This window comes from Lutra lutra, chromosome 2 (assembly GCF_902655055.1).
Source record: "Lutra lutra chromosome 2, mLutLut1.2, whole genome shotgun sequence".
Lineage (NCBI taxonomy): Eukaryota > Metazoa > Chordata > Mammalia > Carnivora > Mustelidae > Lutra > Lutra lutra.
In genome coordinates this window covers 835,560-848,295 of record NC_062279.1, presented here as the reverse complement: position 1 = coordinate 848,295, position 12,736 = coordinate 835,560, and the positions used below count along the sequence as shown (strand labels likewise).

The window sequence follows — 12,736 nt, the reverse complement described above, 5'->3', positions numbered from 1 at the left end:
AGCAAGCTTGGACCTGGGTTTTTCCCATCAGTACAGTGTAGAAAATATGTTTTTTTTTTTTCCTTATAATTTTCTTAATGATGTTTCTTTTCTCTAGTTTCCGTTGTGAGAATATACGACGTGCTACACAGAACAGACAAAGTAAGCGTTGGTGGATTGTTGATGTTACCTGTCAGGCTCCTGGCTGACAGTAGGCTGTAGTGAAGTTTGGGAGTCAGAAGTTATACAGGGATTTTCCGCTGCACAGGGGTCTGTGCCCAAACCCTGCGTTGCTCGGGGCAGCTGCACACTGAAGACCAAGTGCAAGTGGCTTGTGGTAATGTTGGCGCATCCAGATGATTCAGGCGGGAGAGGGGTGAAGTGCGAGGTCCAAGGTCACAGCCCAGCTGACAGGGACAGAGTGGCCAGGCCAGCAGCGTGGGAACATGTCATGCAGGGGGAGGCCCCAGCGTGTCTGGCTTAGGGGCTGGAGAGCAGGCCGTAGCACCCAGCCTCAAAGACACAGTAGCAGGAGGCCTGGTCCCTAAGTGGAGTTGGGTTTCAGGACAGCGAGGAGCAGGCACCTCCCAGTCTGTGTCCTCCCTGAGCCACTCCTGCTGGTGACCCGGCTGCCAGTCTTGCCTTGCGTGCTGTGGGTGGAATCTGGGATCTGGTGGGTGAAAAAGCCAACATTCATGAAACTGCACAAAGTAAAAGTACTGGACTAGACATGCTCGGTTATCCTGTATATCCAGGATAGTAAAGCAAGTTTCTGCAGGGCCTGGGAGCCTCATTGGGCTGCGCTCGGGTCCCTCGGTGTGCTTGGTGAGGCCAGGAGATGCAAAGCCACCTGGCCCGTGTCCCTGCTGTGTCCCTGGTGGGAACACTTGTGGCTGGGACAGCTCTTCTGACAGCTGACACAGTAAGTCAAGTTAGAAAATCTGCAAGGAGATATTGAGGACAAAGTTTGGAATTTTTTTAAATGTAAGAGTTTGGGGAGAAAATGAATATTCAGTGTCCACATAACCCTTAGATGGGAGAGCACATTAGACTGGTCAGGGAGTAAGTTCCTTTTGTGGCCCCTTTGAGCGCCATTTCTGGCTTTATTTTGAACAGTGCTACCCTCTTTTTTTTAATTATTTTTTTAAAAGATTTTATTTATTTATTTGACAGAGATCGCAAGTAGGCAGAGAGGCAGGCAGAGACAGAGAGGAGGAAGCAGGCTCTCTGCTGGGCAGAGAGCCTGATGCGGGGCTCGAACCCAGGACCCTGGGATCATGATCTGAGCCGAAGGCAAAGGCTTTAACCCACTGAGCCACCTAGGCACCCCATTTTTAAAAATTATTTTTATTAACATATAATGTATTATTAGCCCCAGGGGTAGAGGTCTGTGAATCGTCAGGCTTATATACTGAACAGCACTCACCATATCACATACCCTCCCCAATGTCCATAACCCAACCACCCTCTCCCTGACCCCCTCCCTCCCAGCAACTGTCAGTTTGCTTTGTCAGATTAAGAGTCTCTTATGATTTGTCTCCCTCTCGATCCCATCTTGTTTCATTTTTCCTTCCCTACCCCCGGAACCCCCCACCCTGCCTCTCCAATTCCTCATATCAGAGAGATTATATGATAATTGTCTTTCTCTGATTGACTTACTTCGCTCAGCATAATACCCTCTAGTTCCATCCATGTCCTTGCAAATGGTAAGGTTTCATTTCTTTTGATGGCTGCATAGTATTCCATTGTATATATATATATAACACATCTTCTTTATCCATTCATCTGTTGATGGACATCTAGGTCTTTCCATAGTTTGGCTATTGTGGACATTGGTGCTATAAACATTTGGGTGCACGTGCCCCTTCGGATCACTACATTTGTATCCTTAGGGTAAATACCCAGTAGTGAGGTTGCTGGGTCGTAGTGTAGCTCTATTTTTGACTTTCTGAGGAACCTCCATGCTGTTTTCCAGAGTGGCTGCACCAGCTTGCATTCCCATCAACGGTGCAGGAGGCTCCCCTTTCTCCACATCCTCGCCACCATCTGTCATTTCCTGACTTGTTAATTCTAGCCATTCTGACTGGTGTGAAGTGGGATCTCACTGTGGTTTTGATTTGTTTTTCCCTGATGCTGAGTGATGTGGAGCACTTTTTCTTGTGTCTGTTGGCCATCTGGATGTCTTCTTTGCAGAAATGTCTGTTCATGTCTTCTGCCCATTTCTTGATTGGATTCGTTGTTCTTTGGGTGTTGAGTTTGAGAAGATCTTTATAGATTTTGGATACTAGCCCTTTATCTGATATGTTGATTGCAAATATTGTCTCCCATTCTGTCAGTTTCTTTTGGTTTTGTTGACTGTTTCTTTTGCTGTGTAAAAGCTTTTGATCTTGATGAAGTCCCTATAGTTCATTTTTGCCCTTGCTTCCCTTGCCTTTGGCGATGTTCCTAGGAAGAAGTTGCTGCGGCTGAGGTTGAAGAGGTTGCTGCCTGTGTTCTCCTCAAGAATTTGGGTGGATTCCTGTCTCACATTGAGGACTTTCATCCATTTTGAGTCTATTTTTGTGTGTGTGGTATAAGGAAATGCTCCAGTTTCATTCTTCTGCATGTGGCTGTCCAATTTTCCCAACACCATTTATTGAATAGACTGTCTTTTTACCATTGGACATTCTTTCCTGCTTTGTTGAAGATTAGTTGACCATAGAGTTAAGGGTCTATTTCTGGGCTCTCTATTCTGTTCCATTGATCTGTGTGTCTGTTTTTGTGCCAGTACCATACTATCTTGATGATGACAGCATTGTAATAGAGCTTGAAGTCTGGAATTGTGATGCCACCAACTTTGGCTTTCTTTTTCAATATTCCTCTGGCTACTCAGGGTCTTTTGTGGTTCCATATAAATCTTAGGATTATTTGTTCCATATCAAAAATTGATGGTATTTTGATAGGGATTGCATTAAACGTGTAGATTGCTTTTGGTAGCATACACATTTTCACAATATTTGCCCTTCCAATCCATAGCATGGAATGTTCTTCCATTTCTTTGTGTCTTCCTCAATTTTTTTCATGAGTACTTTATAGTTTGCTGAGTACAGATTCTTTGCCTCTTTGGTTAGGTTTATTCCTACATATCTTATGGTTTTGGGTACCATCGTAAATGGGATTGACACCTTAATTTCTCTTTCTTCTGTCTTGGTGTACAGAAATGCAACTGATTTCTGTACATTGATTTTATATCCTGATACTTTACTGAATTCCTGTATGAGTTCTAGCAGTTTTGGGGTGGAGTCTTTTGGATTTTCCACATAAAGTATAATATCATCTGCAAAGAGTGAGAGTTTGAGTTCTTTGCCGATTTGGATGCCTTTAATTTCTTTTTGTTGTCTGATTGCTGAGGCTAGGACTTCTAGTACTATGTTGAATAGCAATGGTGAAAGTGGACATCCCTGCCGTGTTCCTGACCTTAGGGGAAAAAAATGTCAGTTTTCCCCATTGAGAATGATATTTGCTGTGGGTTTTTCATAGATGGCTTTCATGATATTGAGGTATGTACCCTCCATCCCTACACTGTGAAGAGTTTTGATCAAGAAAGGGTGCTGTGCTTTGTCAAATGCTTTTTCAGCATCTATTGAGAGTATCATATGGTTCTTGTTCTTTCTTTTACTAATGTATTTTATCACATTGATTGATTTGTGGTAGTTAAACCAGCCTTGCAGCCCAGGAATAAATCCCACTTGGTCGTGGAGAATAATCCCTTTAATGTACTGTTGAATCCTATTGGCTAGTATTTTGGCGAGAATTTTTGCATCCATGTTCATCAACAATATTATTCTGTAATTCTTCTTTTGGATGGAATCTTTGTCTGGTTTTGGGATCAAGGTAATGCTGGCCTCATAAAATGAGTTTGGAAGTTTTCCTTCCATTTCTATTTTTTGGAACAGTTTCAGGAGAATAGGTATTAATTCTTCTTTAAATGTTTGGTAGAATTCCCCCTGCGAAGCCATCTGGCTTGAGCTCTTGTTTGTTGGCAGATTTTTGATGACTGCTTCAATCTCCTTACTGGTTATGGGTCTGTTCAGGTTTGGTGTTTATATGTCTCTAGGAATGCTTCCATTTCTTCCACATTGTCTAATTTGCTGGCATATAGTTGCTCATAATATGTTGTTATAATTGTTTGTGTTTCTTTGGTGTTGGTTGTGATCTCTCCTCTTTCATTCATGATTTTATTAATTTGTGTCCTTTCTCTTTTCTTTTTGATAAGTCTGGCCAGGGGTTTATCAATCTTATTAATTCTTTCAAAGAACCAGCTCCTAGTTTCATTGATCTGTTCTACTATTCTTTTGGTTTCTATTTCATTGATTTCTGCTCTGATCTTGAGGATTTCTCTTTTCCTGCTGGGTTTGGGCTTTTTTTGCTATTCTTTCTCCAGCTCCTTTAGGTGTAGGGTTAGGTTGTGTACTTGAGACCTTTCTTGCTTCGTGAGAAAGGCTTGTGTCGCTATATACTTTCCTCTCAGGACCGCCTTTGCTGTGTCCCACAGATTTTTGAACAGTTGTGTTTTCATTTTCATTTGTTTCCATGAATTTTTTCAATTCTTCTTTAATATCCTGGTTGACCCATTCATTCTTTAGTAGGATGCTCTTTAGCTTCCATGTACTTGAGTTCTTTCCAACTTTCCTCTTGTGATTGAATTCTAGCTTCAAAGCATTGTGGTCTGAAAATATGCAGGGAATGATCCCAATCTTTTGGTACACAGTTGAGACATGATTTGTGACCCAGGATGTGATCTCTTCTGGAGAATGTTCCATGTGCACCAGAGAAGAATGTATATTCTGTTGCTTTGCGATGGAATGTTCTGAATTTATCTGTGTTGTCCATCTGGTTGGTGTGTCATTTAAGGCTTTTATTTCATTGTTGATCTTTTGCTTGGATCATCTGTCCGTTTCAGTGAGGGGGTGTTAAAGTCCCCTACTATTATTGTATTATTGTCGATGTGTTTCTTTGATTTTGTTATTAATTGGTTTATATAGTTGGCTGCACCCACGTTAGGGACATAGATATTTAAAATTGTTAGATCTTCTTGTTGGACAGACCCTTTGAGTATGATATAGTGTCCTTCCTCGTCTCTTATTATAGTCTTTGGCTTAAAATCTACTTTATCTGATATAAGGATTGCCACCCCAGCTTTCTTTTGATGTCCATTAGAATGGTAAATTGTTTTCCACCCCCTCATTTTAAATCTGGAGGTGTGTTTGGGTCTAAAATGAATTTCTTGTAGATAGCATATCGATGGGTCTTATTTTTTTATCCATTCTGATACCCTATGTCTTTTCATTGGGGCATTTAGCCCATTTACATTCAGGGTAACCATTGAAAGATAAGAATTTAGTGCCATTGTATTGCCTGTAAGGTGACTGTTACTGTATATTGCCTCTGTTCCTTTCTGTGCTATTATTTTTAGGCTCTCTCTTTGCTTAGGGGTTCCCTTTCAATATCTCCTGTAGAGCTGGTTTGCTGTTTGCAAATTCTTTCAATTTTTGTTTGCCCTGGAAACTTTTTAATCTCTCCTTCTGTTTTCTATGACTATATCCCTAACTGGATATAGTATTCTTGGCTGCATATTTTTCTAGTTTAGTGCTCTGACTATATCATGCCGGTTCTTTCTGGCCTGCCAGGTCTCTGTGGATAAGTCTGCTGACAATCTACTATTTCTACCATTGTATGTTACAGACCTTGTGTCCCGAGATGCTTTCAGGATTTTCTCTTTGTCACTAAGACTTGTAGATTTTACTATTAGATGACGGGGTGTGGACCTATTTTTATTGATTTGAGGGTGTTCTCTGTGTCTCCTGGATTTTGATGCTTGTTCCCTTTGCTATTTTAGGGGAGTTTTCTACTATAATTCACTCCAATATACCTTCTGCCCCTCTCTCTCTTCTTCTGGAATCCCAATTATTCTAATATTGTTTCATCTTATGGTATCACTTATCTCTCTAACTTTCCCTTCATGGTCCACTAGTTGTTTGTCTCTCTTTTGCTCAACTTCCTTATTCTGTGACATTTGGTCTTCTGTAGCACTAATTCTCTCTTCTACCTCATTTATCCTAGCAGTAAGAGCCTCCATTTTTGATTGCACCTCATTAATGGCTATTTTTATTTCTACTTCATTAGATTTTAGTTCTTTTATTTCTCCAGAAGAAAATTTTATTTCTTGAGCAAAGGATTCTCTGATATCTTCCATGCCTTTTCCGATCCCAGCTAACACCTTGATAATGCATCATTCTGAACTCTAGTTCTGACATATTACCAATGTCCATATTGATTAGGTTCCTAGCTGTCGGTATTGCCTCTTGTTCTTTTTTTTGTAGTGAGTTTTTCCGCCTTGTCATTTTATCCAGGTAAGAATATATGAACGGGGGCGCCTGGGTGGCTCAGCGGGTTAAGCCGCTGCCTTCGGCTCAGGTCATGATCTCAGGGTCCTGGGATCGAGCCCCACATCGGGCTCTCTGCTCAGAAGCCTGCTTCTTCCTCTCTCTCTGCCTGCCTCTCTGCCTACTTGTGATCTCTCTCTGTCAAATGAATAAATAAAATCTTTAAAAAAAAAAAAAAATTTAAAAAAAAAAAAAGAATATATGAACGAAAGAATAAAATACTAAAAGGGGGCAAAGACCCCAGAAAAATGTATGGTAACCAAATCAGAAAAGACCCAAAACTGGGGGGGAAAAGAAAGGTCAAAAAAAAATAAAATAAAAAATAAAAAAAAATATATATAGGGGCGCCTGTGTGGCTCAGTGGGTTAAGCCACTGCCTTCGGCTCAGGTCATGATCCCAGGGTTCTGGGATCGAGTCCCGCATTGGGCTCTCTGCTCAGCGGGGAGCCTGCTTCCTTTCCCCTCTCTCTGCCTGCCTCTCTGCCTACTTGTGATCTCTGTCTGTCAAATAAATAAACAAAATCTTAAAAAAAAAAAAATATATATATATATATATATTAGACTGGTGAGTATACCAGAATACACCCACTTGATTTTGGGTGTATTCTGATCTCTTAGAAGAAACTACCTACCAAAATTTTAAAGAAAGAAAACATACATATATGTATGCAAAAATAAGAGTAAACATGATGAAGGGATGGAATATGATTATAAAGATGAAAATTTAAAAATATTCTAAAGTAGGAATTGATAAGATAAGTTGCTTGGAAAAAGAAAAAAAAGGAGAGAATATGATCAGGCTGGAGATTAGAACAAAGCCATGTGCTAGATTTAGGGTATATTTTGATCTATTAGAGGAAAGTGTATCCCAAAATATTAAAGAAAAAAAAAGCCTATATGTAAACTAAAAATAAGTTTAAATACAATGAAGGGATAAAATATGAGTATGACAATGAAAATTCAAGAAGATTTTTTTAAAAGGTATTGATAAGATAAAATAGTTTAAAATGTTAAAAGAAGAAAGAGGAAAAGATAAAAAAATAGAATAAGAACAAAATAAAATTTTAAAAATTTAACTTCAAAAGGCTAAAGGATCATGGAAAGAAGCTGTGAATTCTCTTTGCTGCTTTCCCTTGGCTCTGGAGTTCCACAGATCTTGTTTGGTGAAGTTGGTCTTGGCTGGATGTTCTTGTTGATCTTCTGGGGGAGGGGCCTGTTGCTGTGATTCTTAAATGTCTTTGCCGGAGGTGGAATTATGCCACCCTTGCCAGGGGCCGGGCTAAGTAATCTGCTCGGGTTCACTTTCGGAAGCTTTTCTTCCCTGCGCGCTTTCCGTAGAGCTCTGGAGGACAGGAACGAAGATGGCGGTCTCTCAGTCTCCGGCTGGAGGAGCCAAGAGCTCGGGACCCCACTCCTCAGTGCGCCCTCAGAGAAAAACCATCAGTCCCTCCCGTCTCCCTGGTCTCCTGCCATGCTCTGAGCTCACCGGCCTATGACCAAGTGTGTCTGTCTCTGGCGCACAGCCCCATTTGGAGTCTCCAAACCTAGCAGATTCCTGCTGTACTACTCTTCCAAGGGTGTCTCCCCGGATCTTGTGGGGTCCCTTCTCAAAGAGCAGTGGCCTAACTGTGCCACAGATCACAGTTTAAGATAACCCCGAGCAGAGAGGTCACTCCTTGACTCTGTCTCTGCCACCAGCTTCCCCGCTCCAATACCTGAAAGCTCTGCGACACTCAGACACTCCCAGATCCTTCTGTGACCCCACAGGACCTGAGACCACACTGTCCTCTTGAGGGCTCCACCCCTGCTTAGCCTCTGGAGCGACGTCCCTCTGTGGAGCAGACTTCTAAAATTCCAATTTTGTGCTCCACTACTCCCCTGCTGGTCGGGAGCTGGGCCCTCCCCCGTGCTCTATCTTCCCGTCACTTCGGATTCACTTCTCCGCACGTCCTACCTTTCAGAAAGTGGTCAATTTTGTGTTCCTAGAATCACTGCTCCTCTGCTCTTCCATCTCCTGTTGAGTTCGTAGGTGTTCGGAATGGTTTGATACCCATCTAGCTGATCTCTTGGGACCTGATGTATTTCAGTCTGCTACTTCTCTGCCATCTTGCTTCCTCGAGCACTACTTCCCTCTTAATTAAAACTTCAGAAAGCTTGCCAGCTCTTGCTTAAATCTTAGCTAATTATTCTTTCATTTATGATTCTATTATGAAGCTCATTAAGAAACTATCATTCATTAAATTATCATATTATCCTGAACTTTCCTTTCTTATGCAGTGATAGAGTGCTATTATCAATTTATTCCTAGATTATAGACAATGGTTAAATACCTTGCCTCGTTATTGAGATAAAATGCAAAAAATAAAATATTGACTGTTGTTGAGAAAGCTGTGTGTCAGCTGGTAGGTACTCAGCAGATGTTCAAACATAGTCTATCCTGAAAAGAGAGAACTCAAAATATCCCATTGCAAGAGTACAGAGACCCTGGTAAATTTTAACTTAAAGTGTTGAAACCTGCTACATCCTCATCAGGATGGCAGCAGGGGTGGCGTGGCCCAGGATTTGCTAAGGTGGAGGACGTCTCTGTTCTCGCTGAGCAGTGAGTGGTGCATGCGTGTCTGTCGCTGGTGTGCCCTGGAAGGTTTGCCCCTTGCTAAGGCATCGGTGAGGTATTGGGCACCAGCACTCAGCCACTAAGCTTCTATTAATATCGTTTTCCAGTCTTGGTTTTGTTTTTTTAAGATTTTATTTATTATTTGACCGAGAGAGACAAAGTGAGGGAAGGAACACAAGCAGAGGGAGTAGGAGAGGGAGAAGCAGGCTCCCCACTGAGCAGAGAGCCCAAAGCGGGACTCCCATCCCAGAACCCTGTGATCATGACCTGAGCCGAAGGCAGACGCTTAATGACTCAGCCACCCAGGTCCCCCCAGGCCTGTTTTTGATAGCAATTTTCAATTAAATAAGGTTTCAAAAATCCTGGCGACTCTCAATTCTAGATAATCACTTTTCCACTTGTATGTCTGTTCACTGGAAACTCTATAAAGCTATGTCATAAACCTATTTCTGCGTTTTCCTCTCAACATTTTTATTATTTTTTAAGATTTTATTTATTTATTTGACAGAGAAAGAGAGATCACAAGTAGGCAGAGAGGCAGGCAGAGAGAGAGGTGGGAAGCAGGCCCCCTGCTGAGCAGAGAGCCTGACATGGGGCTCGATCCCAGGACCCTGAGATCATGACCCGAGCTGAAGGCAGAGGCTCAACCCACTGAGCCACCCAGGCGCCCCCTCTCAACATTTTTAAGGTTATGTGTCGCTATTTTGGGGTCCCTCTTATTTTTGTGTCATTTCAGGGAGTGTGGGGTCCCATCGGTCTTACTCCTTCCCAGTGACATCCACCCTTTAAAAGACAGTTTTGGAACTGATTTCCTTCCTCACCCTCCCAGATTAGTTCTACACACGTTCTATTTTTCCTCTCCAAGTCCTGCTTTTCCAAAGACACTGGTTTCTAGGGATAAAGACAGAGGTTTTGATATAGTTGCCTAGAGAATCACAATGAGTGAACATTTCTACTCTCACCCATTACAAGCTCTCCAAATGTACAGTGTGTATTTATAGAAATAGGTGTATGGCTTTGCCCCCATTTTAAGTGAAGTAGACTGTGTATACAAATATTGAGGGAATGCGTATTACTTTGTGATCAGACTGAACTTTTTTTTAAGAGAAAACCATTCCTGATATCGATGGGATGCTTTTTCTGTACCACATATTTTTACTCATCTTTTATTTTTTTCAGAGTGGGATATTACACAAGAAAAAGTTCCTATCTCCATTTCTTTTTTCAGAAGAGGCTTTTCAAATGGAACACGAAGGCAGTTTGCCCCAGTCATGAGATAGCCCAGTCAGCCCATGTGGGAGCCCGCTCCCCTGCTTCCCTCCAGACGCGTGCTGCTCACCGGCACCATCCGTGGCCTCTGATGTATAGCACATGAGAGGGCCATCCTTGCACCTATAATGCCTTCATTAAAAGTGGAACATACTCTCCCTTTTCTATACTCAACTGTTAGATTTTAAAACCAGTAATGGCATTGAAAAGGAATTCATGTTCACTGTGCCCATTTCATGGTGGGAAATGCTGGGGCTCAGCTCATCTTAACCCAGTGTCCTACCCAGCAGGGGTGGAATGGAACGTTTGTCTCTGCCTTGTAAGAAATCACCCAAAACTGTCGTTTCTAACCAAAACTCTGGAAACTTCCCTCCCATATGTCGCTGGGTACCACCACACGTTTCTTGTCAACGTCATGCAAACAGGCTGTTTGTCCCCACCGTTCCAGTTGGGTGACGGTCCCAGGCACATGCCTGGAACCCGTTCCGCAGAAGGCAGTGAGAACATTGCCCCTCAGCAGATGGTGTCAGAAACACACTTGGTACCGGGTCCCCTGGTACCGATGATGTTGTAGAACATTCAACTCAATACGAGTGCATGAGGAATCTTTCACTGCTAGGACCTGTGGTCCTAAATGCTGATGTCATTAGCATGGACCGCTTTCCTTCACCCCAAGGAGCCCCCTGCTGCAGAAGGGGACCCCTTCCTCCCTGGGAGCCGCCAGCTGCACCCCAGTGGGTTCTCTGAGGAGTCACCACTGCGGAGGGAGCCCTTTGGAATTTCGAAACCAAATTCTGTTCTTAACACTAGAACGGGTCAATGGGAGTTATTCCTAGTAGGGACGCCTGCCACCCAGTAGTGGGGTGAAACTGGGAGGCTGAGTGTCCCCACACCCCCAGCTGTGGTGGGACTGCACCGCCCACCAAGAATCTGGAGTCCCCAAGTGCTGGCTCCTAGTGATCTGGTTTCTGCCGCTCGGCTGCCTGTCATCCTAGAGCGACTCTCTCCTGTTCTGTTGAGTCGTTTCTAAATTTACAAATTCATTCTATTAACCTTTCCCCTCACCTTTTCCAGGATGCTATTTTGAGATTCGTGCCTGTCCCTTTCCATACTTCCATCAGGACAGAAATATTTATTCATTATGACAGCTTTTTTCCCAGTTAGAGCAGAATGCCAGCTAAACTCAACACGAGCGTGTGCAAGCCAAGCGTGTGTTACTGACTGCAGCCGTGAGCCCGTGCAGGTGCACTGGAGTGAGGGGCCAGTGCTGCCTGTCTCCCGGTGGCACACCTGGCCCTGGGGCCTGCTGTGTGAACTGCACGTGGACCGGCCCTGTCAGGGGACATGTCGTACCCAGTGCCTGAACCCCAAATTCAAAACTGGCTCATAGTTGGTGCTTTACAGAGAAACTCAGAAAGATAAGAACGTTGGAGGGAAGAAAGACCACTTAGAAACCCACAAGTAAACCCCTGAGTTCATACTCACCACCACCCAGGCCTGCGGCCCTCTCTTCCCAGCCTGGCTCCTGTCCCATGTGTCCACACCTGTGGGCATGCCAGGCTGCCAGGCCTGTGGGGAGGGGGTCCTCTGGGCTGGGGGTCCCCTGTTGGGAAGTGCAGGGGCCCTTGAAGGATCATACTGGGGATGTCCTCTGATGGACGGTCCCGGGAGTCCTCTGATGGACGGTCTTGGGGGTCCTCTGATGAACAGTCCCGGGGGTCCTCTGATGGACGGTCCTAGGGGTCCTTGGGGGACAGTGCTGGGGTGGGTCCTCTGATGGACGGTCCTGGGGGGACAGTGCTGAGGGTCCTCTGGGGCACAGTCCTGAGGGTCTCCTGATGGATAGTGCTGGGGGTCCTTGGGAGGACAGTGCTAGGCTGTCTTCGCACACATTTCCATTTCTCTCTGGTGGTAATGTCAGGCTGTGTCTCTGTTTCATACAAAATCCGCCTGTGACTTAAATTGCCATGAATAATTCTTCCTTTTCTTCTCTTTGTTAACTGGCTGTAGTGTTTGTGGGAAAAGTGCTGAAGAGGCTTTTCCCTCGTGTTCCCTGCAGCCAAGAAAAGAGCGCACCTGTGACTCCAGCGTCTGACAAACCAGCCAGGAGAGTGGCCGCTGAAGAGGTCCCCAGGTTGACAGGTGAGGGGCTTGCGGGGGTTGGGGGGGGGTCACCATCGGTTTCCTGGCAACAGCCTGCCCCGGAGCAGGAGGCTCTGGCTGGCTGTAGGGTGCTGAGCTCCAGCACACACTCAAGTCCACTGCGCTCCGGTAGAGGAGCCAGGGCTGGGCCCTCTGTCAAAGACCAGTTCAGGACTCTGCTAGGTGCTTGAGTTCACTTGCAAACCCTTCTCTAGTCCCAGAGATGACCGGTGAGCCCGCTGGCTTTGTCTGTCCTCTGCCACTGTCACTCTGTCCCGGCACTGCCTGGCTTGTGTCCATGCTGCAC

General features: G+C 44.3%; 1 protein-coding gene across 8 annotated transcripts in view; it reads left to right on the top strand.

The window, feature by feature from the left end:
* The window catches only part of ERICH1 (glutamate rich 1), a 66,255-nt gene that overhangs the window by 6,058 nt on the left and 47,461 nt on the right, over positions 1-12,736 (top strand). For all 8 annotated transcript variants that reach the window (XR_007124378.1, XM_047713336.1, XM_047713323.1 and 5 more), the window contains exon 2: positions 12,298-12,429. Coding sequence is in view for 7 of the 8 variants with exons in the window: in XM_047713336.1 (XP_047569292.1) it covers positions 12,298-12,429 (132 nt within the window). In the remaining variant the exon portion in view is untranslated. The remainder of the gene's footprint in view (positions 1-12,297; positions 12,430-12,736) is intronic.